Source organism: Archocentrus centrarchus, chromosome 13, assembly GCF_007364275.1.
Source record: "Archocentrus centrarchus isolate MPI-CPG fArcCen1 chromosome 13, fArcCen1, whole genome shotgun sequence".
Classification (NCBI taxonomy): Eukaryota; Metazoa; Chordata; class Actinopteri; order Cichliformes; family Cichlidae; genus Archocentrus; species Archocentrus centrarchus.
Window position 1 is genome coordinate 27,668,110 of NC_044358.1, and position 14,301 is coordinate 27,682,410.

A 14,301-nucleotide genomic window follows, 5' to 3' on the forward strand; every position below is an offset into this window, starting at 1 on the left:
AGGAGAGGTTTATAAACTGGGGTGTCCATCTGCTTTCTTAATACTCAGACCTGCTTTCTCCAAACTGGAGGAGTGGCTGGAGAACCTGAAGATGCACTTGGACATCGGTCTGCCCCTGATGTCTGAGGTGGACCAGCTGCACAAGGCCTTCTGGGAGCACCACAGCAAAACACGTCCCGAGAACGGCCTGCACACCCACCCCGAACAGCCAGAGTAGGGCTGAGCACAATGGGGACGAGTGGGGTGTTATCGTTAACCCCACAAGGGCAGCGACCGCCTGCCCGGATCGGCACAGTGGTCGGAGGAGTCATGTAAATACCCCTCCGTATTTGCGGGAGCAGACTGGCTCAGGCTTAATGAATAGACTCAGGGGGAAATTGTGAATCTGAGAAGCCACCTGTGTGAGACGCACACATACTAACATTCAAAGTAAAATCAAGAGACATTAATTAGAATCGCTTGATTCTGCTGCACCTGAAGCTAAAGTGGAACGTGTCGTCATATGCAATCAGACCTGACTTTCAAATCATGAATCAGCTCTTGAATCGTGTAGATTTAACTCTAGTGGTCACACCAGTCAAGAATGCTTACTGTACTTACTGTAGTGTGTATGTTCATGTGGAAGTATAACCCCACACCCACCCCCCAAAAAAATCCCATTGCATACAGCAGACCTTAACTTTAGGCCTCTACAGAGTACATTGTGCAGTAGGTGTTTGCAGGTGTGAGCTTGGTTTGGTTTTACTTTCTGTTTGGACGTCAAAGACGAGGAGCCTGTGTGTCCTTTAGAGGTTCACATCAACTCGTGAAGCGAACCCTTTCAAGCTTTAACTAGTTCACAGAAGAGCGCATGACTGTAAATAATGCTGTCAGGTCAAATCCTGGTTCTTCGTGTCCCTCTGACCTCATTTGGTCACAAACCACTAATCTAGTCGTGCCGCTGCCCCTCTCCCCTATTTATTGTGTAGCACTGACTTTCCATTGAGGTACACACCTTTGGCATAGATTTGGTACGTTGTCTCTCAGTTTTAAGAGCTGTTAACGTATCTCATCCACACCAACATTTAAACGCATACGAGTGTTCATAACGGCGACATTGTAAATGTTTTAAATATAGTAAATGTACAGACATATTTTATATACATACGCTACATTGCCATATTTTTATTGGCCGACCAGAAATTGAGAGGAGAGGTTTGACTGCAGTTAAGGGCACAGCTGAAAGTTTTCTTTTTTTTTTTTCTTATTTCTTTCTTTCCCACTTTTTCTCTCTACATTTTCACCACTGTGGCAGGTTTGGGGCTTTTACCGTTCCATACATGTGCAATCGTAACCCCTAAAATATCATTTTAAACTCAGTAAATGTTACATTTTGTGTTTTCTCTCTATCCAAAAAGCTGCAGTCACCTGGGAGTTCTCATGTAGCCACAGATGTGCGCTGGAATAAACTTAAAAATAATACTGTGTCATCTAATCACATCAAATGGCTTTAAACTAGCTAAAATGATAAGAGTACATGTTATGATCAACTCTAATTATGTGCGATGTTTTGAGAGCAATCAACCAGTTCTTAAGGATTCACTCTTATCTCATGTACTGTACAGTAAGTTAAGGTACTGCCTCATCATGTCAGCCGTCTGTCCACATGTCTGTCTCTTGTTTACATGTAAGTGCTGGCTGTAAATATCACTGTACTCCTTCCATTGTTTGCGTGCATCCTCAAAAATAATCTCTTTCGCACCTTCTAACGTGAAACAATTCAAATCTTTTTCTTTTTTTTTCCTTTTTTTAAATTCCTGCTGATGTTTTCATGAGCTGCATGATGTTCTAGCTAGGTTTGTCCAGCTTCTAAGCTGAGCTGTTTTTGTCTCTAAATTATTTGAGATAAAAAAAAAAAAAAAAAAAGACAAAAAAGTAACCAGAGAAAGCCGGGCTAAAAAAAAAACAAACAAAAAAAAACTGCATCTCTTTTTTTTAATAGCGATATACCCACTGAAATCCTTTTGTACACATTTGAGTACTTTTATTTGCACTATATAACCAAGTGGCTAGTTGAAGCCAGGTTTATTTTTTGTTTTTTTTCTCTTGGGCTACTTGTGATAAGGAAATAATGTCAGTTCAGGTTGAAATATGAATGCAAGACACTGATAGAGCCTTCTAACTTTAAAAAAATGGGATCCGGGAAATTCATCCTCTCGATAGCAAACTGGACCGTGTTAGGACCACGTTCCTGATTAAGATGCATTTATGTGTACAGTTCAACTTTTAATTCCTGTTTTTGGCAGCAGATTAGTTGACCCCTTGTATATCTGAGGCATTATTGATAATATTTTAATTTCAACACCATTTTTTTCTACCTGAATAGACCTAAAGTTCCCAGACTTTTGCTACCAGGAGGATGAGCTGTCCCGGCTCTGCCTGCTGCCTACAGACCGGTCCTTTGTGAATGATGTTCTGTGTTGTTTCTGACTGCTTGTTCCATGTGTGATGCCCACAGAGGATGTGACTACTGCTGGTCTTTCTGATAATAGAGCACTTCAACTGGCCTTCCTCACCTCTTCATCATACTCTTTTTGGCTCAGGGCCGTAATATTCCGGAGCTTTCTTCTCGATTCAGTTAATTCAGCAGCTTCGTAGGAAACCACTCCTCAGCACTAACACTGAGAAAGCATGTAAACCTCTGTCAGTACGCAGGCTGATAACACAAACACGCTTCTGTAAAGTGAGCCCCTCCTGGTTTATGTGTTCGTCCGTGGGCACATTTTCTTTCTCCATCCCTGTCTGAGCCGTGTCGAGCATGTTAGATGTGGTTGTGAGGGCGTGTTGATGATCACTGAGAATGTCGCCGCAGCACTTCTTTGCAAAGGATCGTTACCTCTGAACAATGCTGTGCCTTTGTTGTAAGCTAGCCTTGCCAACGATTTGAAAACATGAACTGATTTCCTTTTTTTTTTGTTTTTAAATGTATCATAAGTGCAAGCCTGATTCAAGTGGATTGATTATCATTGCTGAAACCACTTTGTATGAGATTTCATCTTGTTCTGTATCGTATTTATATTTTCCAGAGCTCCATTGTCAGTTTTAATATTTTTTTTGTGTGTTATTTAGTTTTTTGTTTTTTTGTTTTTTACACAAGCTGTGAAAACAATTCTGCACTTTAATCCTGAACATTTAGACTCTGAGGAGGCAACTTTTTTTTTTTCATTTTGTCACAGCTACAAATAAAACTGTTGCTCCTTAAAACAAACCAGTGTCTGTTCTTCTTATACATTACTGTGCAAAAGTATTGAGCCACCCTTCATTTCCATATAAATTGCTAGGAAAATGAAGTGATTTATTGAAATTTTTATATTTACATGGTGGATCAACATCTGATGGTACTTATAACTCATAATTCCATTAGTTGTGACAACAATGTCCAACAGCACTGGCTGAAGCGTAGTCCCAAACCCTGACAGAGCCTCCACCATGTGTCACCATGCCTGTAGACACTCACTCCTGACCTCTGTACATACTGATAATTATTTGAACCAAAAATTTCAAATTTGGATTCATCCCTCCCATCAGATCTGTGGCCGCTGATTTTCAGCCCAGTTCTTGGGTAATTTGGCATACCTCAGGCATTTCTCCCTGTTTCATGTCATTAAGAATGGCTTCTTGATAGCCACTCTTCAGATAAGACCATTTCTTATGGATGGTCAACTGAAGAGCCAGATGTATCTCGCAAGTCCTGTGTCAGGTTTTTGCTGGATTTCTTTTTTTTTTCCTATTTCTTAAGGACATGACTTTCAGATACTGTTCAGCTGCTGTAGACAGTTTTTTTTTTTTTTTTTTTTAAATATATATTTTTAGGCCTGCCACTTCTTTTGTCCTCCTCTTGTCCAGTTTAGGTCAGAATTAAGTGGCTTAACAAAGGTCTCCTGAAAATAGTCAGGTACAAGGACTGAACTGAAAATGAGTGGAAAAGGGGTCAATGTCCAAAAAAGAAAAAAAAAAAACTTTGAAAGACCTTGAGAAAGCCCGGAGAACTATTGCTCCCTGTTTTTTAAAAAAACGACAAAAACAAAAAATCTGATGGCTTGGAAGTAAAATATTAAAAAAATGAGCAGTGGCTGAAGAATTTTGTACGGTACTCTATCTACAGTATATTCACTCTGTGATTAATCTACTACTGAAGCACCAGTGAGGTCTAAATATGGCTGTTTCAGTGAGATGTGCTTCACGCAGTGAATTCTCACTTGGAGATCAGTATCAGCGCTATCTGCAGAGAAAATGTGTGGGCTGCATTAAAGTGATAAAAATAGTGCTTGTTTCAAGGGTGGTGGGAGGGTGTATTTGAAAAGTATTTACAAAGCGACCACCAGATGTCACCATCTATCTCATTATAGCTGTTCATCTTTCAGATTTTTTTTTTTTTGTTAGCAGGTAGTATACACCTGTCATTCCTACTACTATTAGAAACAAAGAAGAAACAGCACGAGTGACAGAAGTGTTTACATACTATTCTTAATTTAAAGGGCACAGCATAAACAATCTTATTAGAGGCAGGCCAGCTAAATGCAAAAAAACCGGTAAGAAATGCAGTTATCGCATCTTCACCGAGGTGTCACCTTCACACGTGTTGCTTTGTCACATCACCACTTTGCACAGTTCTTCAGTTTACTGCAGTCTGAGACAATACAAACGGCAAATCACATCTGAGAAGCTGACACCGTGAAAGATTTGGAGTTTATGCATTAAAATCATTCAATTATTGAAAATTGATTTGCATAAACTCACATTTTAGGCAGGCTAGTTTTACACTGTTTTATAGTTTGCTTTTTCACTACTTGGGCGGTAAAGACTGCACCCCATTTTAACTAAACCACTGTAGTCTGCAATATAAGCTCCAACCAATCATATGTTCACGTGGCAAAGCATCTCATGGGGGGAAAACTCAGCATTTAGTGACGTTTATGGCTTTCAGACTGCAATAAGTCCTTTGACAGCAACCCAAGTATTAAAAAATAATCATAATATTTAAATTAATGTTTGTTTGCCCAGTTATTTTTAAGTCTGTTTGAAAGAATGAAAGTGGGGGTAATCCTTGAATCCCTGAACTTCAGATCATTTGCAATACTGAACTGCGGAAAACTACAAAAGCTGCGCCACTGTCGTGTGTTTATAATAATATTTTTAAGACTTTTTTGACCAAAAAAAGAGCCAATACAACAACCCCTTCCTCTGTTATAAATAAATATAAATGAAGTTTTAAAAAAAATGTAATGTTCAGGTGTCTGTGGAAGTGTACACACTTGTGTTTCGCCCTCGGAGACGCACGTGACCGTTCTTCCCAACGCGCATCCACGTGCGATTGTTTTCATTCCGACGCCGCTGCGGCAGCTCTGTGACGTCACCGAGTTGGCAGGCTGGAGGCGGCTCGACAGTTTGAACCGCGAACCGACCGTGTGTGTGTGTGTGTACGCGCGTGTGCGGATAGAGACGGGTTTGTCCGGTCACAACACGCAGGCGACTGTTTCACAGCCGCCGTGCTCACATTCGGGGAGAAAAGTAAGGCCAATACCGACGAAGAGGGGGGAAAGAAAAACAAGGTCGCGGTCGTTGGCGCTAAGTGAAACTTTAAGATGGAAAATTCATCCAGCAACAGCCGGTTTCGGTCCGCAATGTTCAACCACGGTGAGTCCTTACATCCGACACTGCATGCGAGGATGCTCGTCTACTTTCTGAATCGGAGCAGCCTATAAAAAAACTGAGCAGGTCCTTCCTTAAACTGTTTTTTTTTTTTTTTTTTTTGTTTTTTTTTTTCTCCTTTTGATTAATTAAACACACAAGCAAGTCACGATCCTCAAATCAGGCCGGTTTGGCTACAGGTCCAGGTTGTAATACAGTGATACAAGTGCAGGTTTTATTTTTATGGGTGCACTCAGACAGGACAGAGGGTACACTTCGTCCCGTTGGACGAAAATCCTCGGAAAGCCTGGCAGCAGCCTGAGCTCCACACGGGACGACGGGACTGTAATTCTGCAGCTATGTGAGAGCGGTACCAAAGACTCACCACACTGAACTATTTCTGGACCGCTCAGAGCTGCAGTCAGCTCCATAAATATTTGGACACTGACAGTTTTTTGTAATCTGCCTGTGTTCAGCATCGCAAAGGATTTGAAATGAGCACTTACGAGGTGATTAAAGTGGAGACCTTTGGCTTTAATTCAAGAGGTTTAACAAAAGTATTGGGGATTGCAGTTTTTTTTTTTTTTTTTTTTTTTTTTTTTTTAAACATGCTCCCTCAAAGGTAATTACAAATCCAAGCCACAGACATCACCAAGTTTCCTCCCATGCAGCTGCAGCTGCAGCTGCCTTCACTTGGCTGGTAATTAGTGTAGCTATGTGACCTAAACAATTAATGCAGATAGGACTACGATGGGACCACATCTTCACTGTGCTTTTTCAAACCCAGTGTGGTGGTTTACAGCAGCAAACTGACTATGCCATCGATAAACTGAGGGCTGTGAAGACTTTGCCCCACACAACGCCATCGTAAAACAAGAAGTTCTGGCTCAGTTTCATTCCTCAAAAAGCTTTTCACTTGCAACAATGTCAGCCTTTCATTCACCTTGTGTTTTTCTTTCTGCAGTTAGACGCTGCAGAATTATATTTGACCGTCAAACCTGTGAAAAGCAATCAAAAACTGGGCTTCATTGTTGGGTTTTTCTTAGCCAGTATTGGTATATTTTCTATCAAAAATAATAATAATAATATTAATAATGTAGCTTAACAAAAAAAAAAAAACATTCAAAAAGTTTGGTCTTTTTGACAGGTTTTTAGAAATCTATGGCCACGCTCACGTGACCTTGGTCCACATTACGTTCCTGTGTCGGCATCACAGATATTTGGTTCCCTGTTTTAAACAGTTTAAAGCTCACCTGGATCATAACGTGTCTGTGTCAACCCCCCCGGTGTGTGCACAGAGAAGCACAGTGGTCTTGTGATGTGAGGTACCGGAGGCTGCAGTTGCACTGAAACATTCCCCTCATTGAAACAGTTGCCCTGTGGTGTATTGTATGCACAGAGGGGTTGTGTAATGGATATAAACATGGCGAGGAGAAAGTGGGAGGTGATGAGTGCTCTTGTGCTGAGCGTTCATGTGATATTCTTTGCGTGCTTTGCTCGTGTCATATGCTGCACTCAGATGATCAGAAATATGCAGTGAAGCTTTTACTCTGTCAGTTCTGTGCTCAGTATCTCAAGTATAACAGTAAAGGTTGTACTACACAGTTCATTTAAGCAATAAAACAGCCCTTTAATACACAATGGGAAACAAACCTGTTTTAAATCCTTGTTGCAGGAAATGAGACTATCTAGGGATTGACCTTCAGCATCCCTGTAAAATCATTTTTGTGGAGTCCCTTTAGATATTACAGTATGGTGACATGTTCAAATGTTAGTTTTTCCATGTCCAGCTGCTTACTCTTGAATGTTTCAGCTCACTGTTATCTAAATTTTCTCTGTGATATTTTTTTGCAGAACTGTTGGCACATTCTAAAATTGAATTGAAGTAATTTAATGCAGACATATGTAACTCATTAAAATAAAAAAATATATCAGACATGCTGTGTGTACTAAATGCACAGAGGCTAAACAAACACTGTTTCACTGTGGGAAGAAGTCAGTGTGATGTGTTAGAAAATTGTCCAACGTGAATCCAGAGCTGTTTCTAATCGGCTTGTATCCAGAAAAACATAATTATAATAAAATGCACAAGCATTAATGAATCTCAGTCTTTTAACTGCCAAAAAGATAATCCTCCTAAACCAAATGTTTCTGGATAAGATAGTATGGAAGACTAGACTGCTACAGGTCTATAAAATCCAGCACCTAGTCATGCAGTCTGCCTTTACAGACATTTCTGAAAGAATTAGTTGTTCTAAAGAGTTCACTGAATTCAAGTGCAGTGCTGTAATAGGATGCCACTGGTGCAACGAGTTAGATTGTGAAATTTCTTTCCTCCTAGATATTCCACAATCATCTGTGAGTGCTATTATTGCAAAGTGGAAGCATTTAGGAACCACAGCAACTCAGCCAGGCTTGATAACTGCAGAGCTCCAAACCTCCTCTGGCATTAACATCAGCACAAAATCTGTGTGATGGGAGCTTCCTGGCATGAGTTTCCAGGGCAGAGAAGCTTGAAGGGGTTAAGTAATTTATTTAATTAGTTTTGCGCCCTTTTTTTTTAATTATTATTACTGGTGGCTGCTTTCTTAAGCACCCATAACCCATTTAACAAGAGAATAGCTAAACCCCAGTCATCAGGCCAGACTCACCCATTAGGACAGTAGGTGGTGGGGATGGATGGCACAGTGTGCAGGGGCTAGAGTCCCTCAGGGGGAGCCCCACAGCTCTCTGTGGCTGTGCTGACAGCATCACTTGTGGAGGATCTCAGCATGTAGGTCAAAGAAAAAATGACCAAGTAGTTGTTACACTACTGTAGTTCTGCGAGTCCATAATTAGATGTTTTCAGTCCAAAATTTGCAGATTTTTTGGATAGCTGTGTGTGTGAGTGTTTGCATTATCCATCTGTTTGTTGTGCCATCCTGCCACAATAATTTGGTGCATCTGGAAGTGATGCATTCTGCTCAGTTTGGTTTTCAAGAATAGCAGCAGTAATATGCAGATCATCCATTATATATTGTCCATATGCAAGGATGACTAACCCACCACCTGTAACATTGATGTTCTTCCTGAAGTGGTTTTAAATGGTGGCAGAGGCTATAATGGTCTTTCAGCACCCTGACCTGTGCCTCAGTCTGCGCTACACGCTCACAGGCAAAAGATGTTGCTGAGTTTAAAGTAGTGAATCAATAATTGTAATCCTGCCAGACAGCTTCCCAGGACAGGCAGTTTGGAGTAAAGAAATTTGTTTTGCTTTTTAAGACCTGAAGGAATCAGCAAATGGCAAACATCATGAATAATTTGGATCGCCTGCTCATGACTAATTACCGGAGTTGCCAAATGTTTCAAAAGTGCTAGACTTTGAGATTGGTGCCAGTTCGTTGCTATTTTTATCCGAACCTTCACCGGTATGAGACTTCTCTGTGTGGAAGTGGTAGTTTTCAAAGGTTGTTTTCCTTGTTTTCTGTCAAACAAAATTCCTGGCTAGCCTACTCCAACTCTGTAAACCTACTGTACCAGGAGCCCATGCCCCAAATTATTTACATAACACAAACCTGCTGCCACTGATGACTAAATTTCATCCTTACAGCATCCTCACTCAAGCTTTACCACAAGCCTCATTCTGATACTGTAATTTCCCAAATTCACGTGTTTATCCATCCATTCATCTTCTTCAGTGTATCTAATTCAAGGTCATACGGGTGATATAGTCTATCCCAGCTGTCTTGGGTGGAGAGGTGGGGTACACCTTAGGTTGTCAGACTATTGTGGGGCTCCCAAACATCCATCTGGATCAAAATTTAGTTCATTATCTCTTGCGTGTATTTCAGTAAAAGTTGACCCATGTCACTGAAACCTTTTTAGATATCTTTGCAAAACTGTGTTATAAAATATCTGTGAAATTATGATTGGTAACACACACCACACATCTTCACAAGGTCTAGAAATGTCAAGAATCAAGAATCAAGAATCAAGAATGCCTTTATTAGTCCCACAAATGGGGAAATTGCAGTTAACAGAACATCCATCCAAAACAAGCATAAACATAACACAGACAGGGGGGACAGATGTCTGAGGTCATGCAACCGTTTCTCAACGGCGCTACCTTTAGCAGAGAGACAGAAAGAGATACATTGGGATAGTTAGGTTCAAAAAATCATCTCATACTGTGTTCATAAAGAACACCTTACGAGGTTCCAAAAAACACCTCAGCAAAAAGCATATTGCACATATAAAGCCAGGATAGCAGTATGGTGGGTAGGGTCAGGGTCAGGAGGGGATGCAGACGGAGACGAGAGGGTGGGGGCATTGTGGAGCCCAGATGCCAGCTCCCAGCCAAACAGTTCGCTGATAGTGATGGAAGTTCATCAGCGGCCTTGGTACACCAGATCCAGCTTCACAAATCACAGAGAGGGTTGAGGGGGAGGGCGGCCGTTACGCATAGCTCTGGAGAGATATGATTGCCAGCCAAGGCCGGCTAGGGAGCCGAATTCTGATAATGCAGATGTTGTTTTGGAACAGGCTGCTTGTTTTTTCAACAGCCTTCAGTCTCACTGGGAAACCATTCAATAAATCCAATAATCCAAATTCATTAGTTACCGTCCTCACTGTGCAGAACCGTACCTTATCTCCAGATCGAACCCCTCTCACCTGCTACTCCCCAAGTCTACGGCTCAGGTTCATCAGGCTTTGAGTCTGAGTCTGTACCATTCTGGTCAGCCCATCCACCTGGTTCGGCAGCCTCTGCAGATGTCGAAGGTTTTCTTGATTTCTCGGTAAATCAGGTATCCTCCGAGCCCAAACAGAAAAGATACCGCTACCAGATAGCCAAATATGTAAGCGTCTTCCACGTCTTCCACCTCGAGGGCCGAGAAGCACACAGGTCTCCACGAGCTCCAAGAGTTGATGACGTATCCAACCGGGTCTGTTCCACTCGGACACGCAGGCTCCCCTTTCCCAGATCTCATAGTGGAAAAAATTCGATCAGTGGTCTTGAAGGCCCAGTTTGCCAAATCCATATTGCTCTCAATCTTATTCTTATTCGAACAGTGTGCAAGAGACGCTCTCACAGCAAGCAGCAAGCAGGAAAGATAGGGAGGGCAGGGAGAGAGATAGAATGCGACCGTCCCCGTCAGAGGCTGGAGCTTCTTCTTGAAAATGTGCAGAAGAGAGTAGCTCCACGGTGGCAAAACAAAAAGATTACCTGACAAATTGCTCTCAGGAAAGTTATAAGTTTAAAATTGTTTGAATTTCTGTGTTAACATTGAGACACCATCTAGCAGACTGTTTTGGAACATATTATATTTTTCTGTTTCACTGGGGAGACCTGTCGGTATTGGTACTTTTGTTTCTCAGATAACAACCATCATTTTCTTTGCATTTAAATGTTAACCTAATTTTCAGAGTTGTTCTTTTTTTTCCCATGTGACTCAGCATGTTGTCATTTATGTGTTTCTTTTTCTCCCCCATGTGTGTGACCTCTGTTGGATGTCATCCTCCTACAACCAGATGATGAGGTAAGAAATCATTTTTCTTAAATCCTACAACTGCAGGATTTAAGTAGGTCGCTGATGAGGCTAGACTTGACCTTGATTATCTCACCAAAATGCGGACATTGTGGTTTGTGGATGTCAGGGTATTTTATCCCTTGTAGCCAATGCTACAGAAGAGACTTTCCTATTCACAAACTGCTTTTTTTTTTAAAAATTTTTGGTTGTGTGACATGCTCAGTGGTTTTCACCTGGCTTTGTGTGAATAGACATGCTCACCAGCCTAGATTTTCTTGTTCCGTGGTTCTAGAGTGACAGCTGAGGATCTGCTGTGCGCTCCAGCTTTGTTTTTGTTTCTTTTGTCTGCTTAAGGATGAAAAGGCAACTATAACCACTCAAATATGTAAAGTGAAACTCAGTCATCGGCTTTCCTGATCCTGTGCCATAGTTTGAGTGATGGCAGTCATCTGCGATCAGCTTTCAAGCAGCCAGATGACTGTCACCTTTGTGTCAAAACCCACCCCTGCCTTCTCTTTGCACCTTTCTTGACTTTGCTGTCCAGAACCACACAGCTGTGTTTGGCCCCACTGACTGGGGATGAAAAAGGGGGAATGTTTGTTTTCAAGCCTGAGCAGTTCACAGACGGGTGGAGAGGGGTTGGATCTGCGTGGGTGTGACAAACCCCGGTTCCTTCCTCAGCAGCATTCCTGGCCTGTGTGACAGAGCTGCAGGGTGTGTTGACAGAGGGAACAACACCTAGGGCGGAAACTTCCAGCATCTGTCCAACACCCAGAGGTGGCGGCTGCTGCTGCTGCCGCTGCTGCTGCAGCTGCTGGCTGGGTGACAGCATTGGCTCGTTACACTCACGATGGCTTGGCACATCTTTTGCTGGGTATGCGATTAAATAAGCAGATGTCCGGGTCTGCATAATGTTAATTCTTGCTCTTCAGACCACACCCATTGTTGCTATTCTCATTAAACACAGTGTACTGTATCTACCCATCTGAAAGCCATCATTAGGTCCAGATTGACATAAATAAAGAACCCTTCCCCTGCACCCACACCCGGTGGCTGTAAAACCACGCAGAACTCTGGGGTGTGGTGGAGCGAGAGGGTGGCTGTGGCTTCCTTTTGTTAGCCTAAAAATGCCACATGCACTCACATACACACAGACACAGCGACGTCAGATGGGCAGTGCCAGCTGTGTAAAGCATGTAGAAGAGGACGGTTGCCTCTCTTGAGAGAACTTCTCCACACACACATATCACCATGGTGCATTCCTCTGTGGCTTTTACTCAACTAGCTATTAGCTTTTTGAGGCTTCAGTTGCTGCCTGCCTCCACAACCAAAATACAGGCGCTCTGTAGTTGGAGTTTATTAGCCATTAGCTTGCTAGCGACTGCAGCGGATACCAGTTTCCCTCTCTCCTCTGCTTCCCCTTTAGCTGTTTCTGTTTTTCTCATTTGCTGTCACTGCAAGTGTGCACACTCATTGAATTCACTCAGAAACTGGAAAGGCAGAATCTCTAGTTTGTGCTGCACCACACCCATTCATCAAGTGACAGGCATTTCTTTGTTGAGGAAACACTTCCAATACATATTGTCATTGCAAAGTAAAAATAACAAGCAGGGAAGCAGAAGAAAATGGATGGATGGAATGCTGACTGATCACATTCTGTCTACATCTTTGCTCAGTAGGGTGTTAAATGAGGACAAATAGACACAGACTCAAGCCTTACTGATAATTAATTAAAAATCTTCTCTTTCTTTAGCAAGCAAGCAGAACTTTAATATAGAACTCATTTGCTGCATAACTGAATAATGTAAAACTAAATCAGCAGGCGTGAGTAAGCCCAATGCAAAACAAGCAAGTAATTTAAACAAATGAATAAAATAAAAATAATTGAGAGCATCCATACAGGTGTTTCCCATATTGCCCTTATTTAACTAAAACTCTGACATGTTATTAGTTCACTTCAGGTTTATTTATATAGCACTAAATCACAACAACAGTTGATTTAAGGTACCATATACCGATGACAGGAAGGAAGAACTCCCTTTTTATCAGGGACAAACCTCTGGCAGAACCCGACTCGGGGAGGGGCAGGCATCTGCCACAACCGGTAGGGCAGTAAGGGGAAGTGCTGAGAGAGAGAGAGAGATTATTGTTTTAATATATATATAAGATTATTCGAGAAAGAGAGAGCATATTTCTCTGATCCTGGCGTCTCTTCATTGGCTCCCTGTTAAATCCAGAATAGGTTCTTAGGATACTTACAAATAGAATGGGAGGCAGACCCTTCAGCACTCAGGCCCCTTGTCTGTGGAACAAGCTCCCAGTTTGGATTTGGGAAACACACCCTCTCTATTTTTAAAATTAAGCTTAAAAGTTACTTTTTTGATCAATCTTATAGTTGGGGCTGGATCACGTGACCCTGATCCTTCAATTAGTTATGCTGCAATAGGCCTAGGCTACTGTGCGCGTCCCATGATGCACTGAGTGTTTCTTTTTCATTCACCTTTTTTACTCTGTGTTTATGCACCACTTTGCATTTAACCATGTTGTTATTAATCTCTGGCTCTCTTCAACAGCATGTCTTTTGTCCTGTCTCTCTCCCCTCACCCTCAACTGGTAGCGGCAGATGCCTGCCCCTTCATGAGCCTATTTCTGCTGGAAGTTTCTTCCTGTTAAAAGGGAGTTTTTCCTTCCCACCTTTGCTTGCTCGTAGGGGGTCGTCTGATGTTGGCGTTTTGTCTGTATTAACGTAGGGTCTTTACCTCACAATATAAAGTGCTTTGAGGTGACTGTTGTGATTTGGCACTATATAAATAAAATTGAATGGAAAGAACACAATAAACACAGAAACTACAGGTTATGTTACACATTTGGCATTTAGCATGTACATGACAAATATACAGTATTTTTTTGCCCAGCGTCCTCTCTGTTCCAGTAATTATCAGAACTGTTCACTGTTATTTCAGCTGTGGTTACTTTGGTTTTCATAGGGATACATCCATAGATTCCTGAGAGACATGCATGTTCTGTGCCACTTAGTCATCATTCTCCCCTGTGCAAAATTGAGAAATGATAATGAAGGCAAAATTAAATAAAAATATAATGAAAGTGTTGTGCTGTCCCATTT

General features: G+C 41.8%; 2 protein-coding genes across 4 annotated transcripts in view; both read left to right on the forward strand.

The window, feature by feature from the left end:
- The window catches only part of limk1a (LIM domain kinase 1a), a 58,433-nt gene extending 55,223 nt beyond the window's left edge, over positions 1 to 3,210 (forward strand). For all 3 annotated transcript variants that reach the window (XM_030744520.1, XM_030744521.1, XM_030744522.1), the window contains one exon: positions 49 to 3,210. In XM_030744520.1, coding sequence (XP_030600380.1) covers positions 49 to 217 — 169 coding nt within the window. In that variant the 3' untranslated portion in view covers positions 218 to 3,210. The remainder of the gene's footprint in view (positions 1 to 48) is intronic.
- A 2,191-nt stretch (positions 3,211 to 5,401) lies between these two features.
- Positions 5,402 to 14,301, forward strand: part of septin4b (septin 4b) — a 52,547-nt gene continuing 43,647 nt past the window's right edge. Inside the window, exons 1-2 of the mRNA XM_030743839.1 lie at positions 5,402 to 5,676; positions 11,179 to 11,186. Coding sequence (XP_030599699.1) covers positions 5,625 to 5,676; positions 11,179 to 11,186 — 60 coding nt within the window. The 5' untranslated portion in view covers positions 5,402 to 5,624. The remainder of the gene's footprint in view (positions 5,677 to 11,178; positions 11,187 to 14,301) is intronic.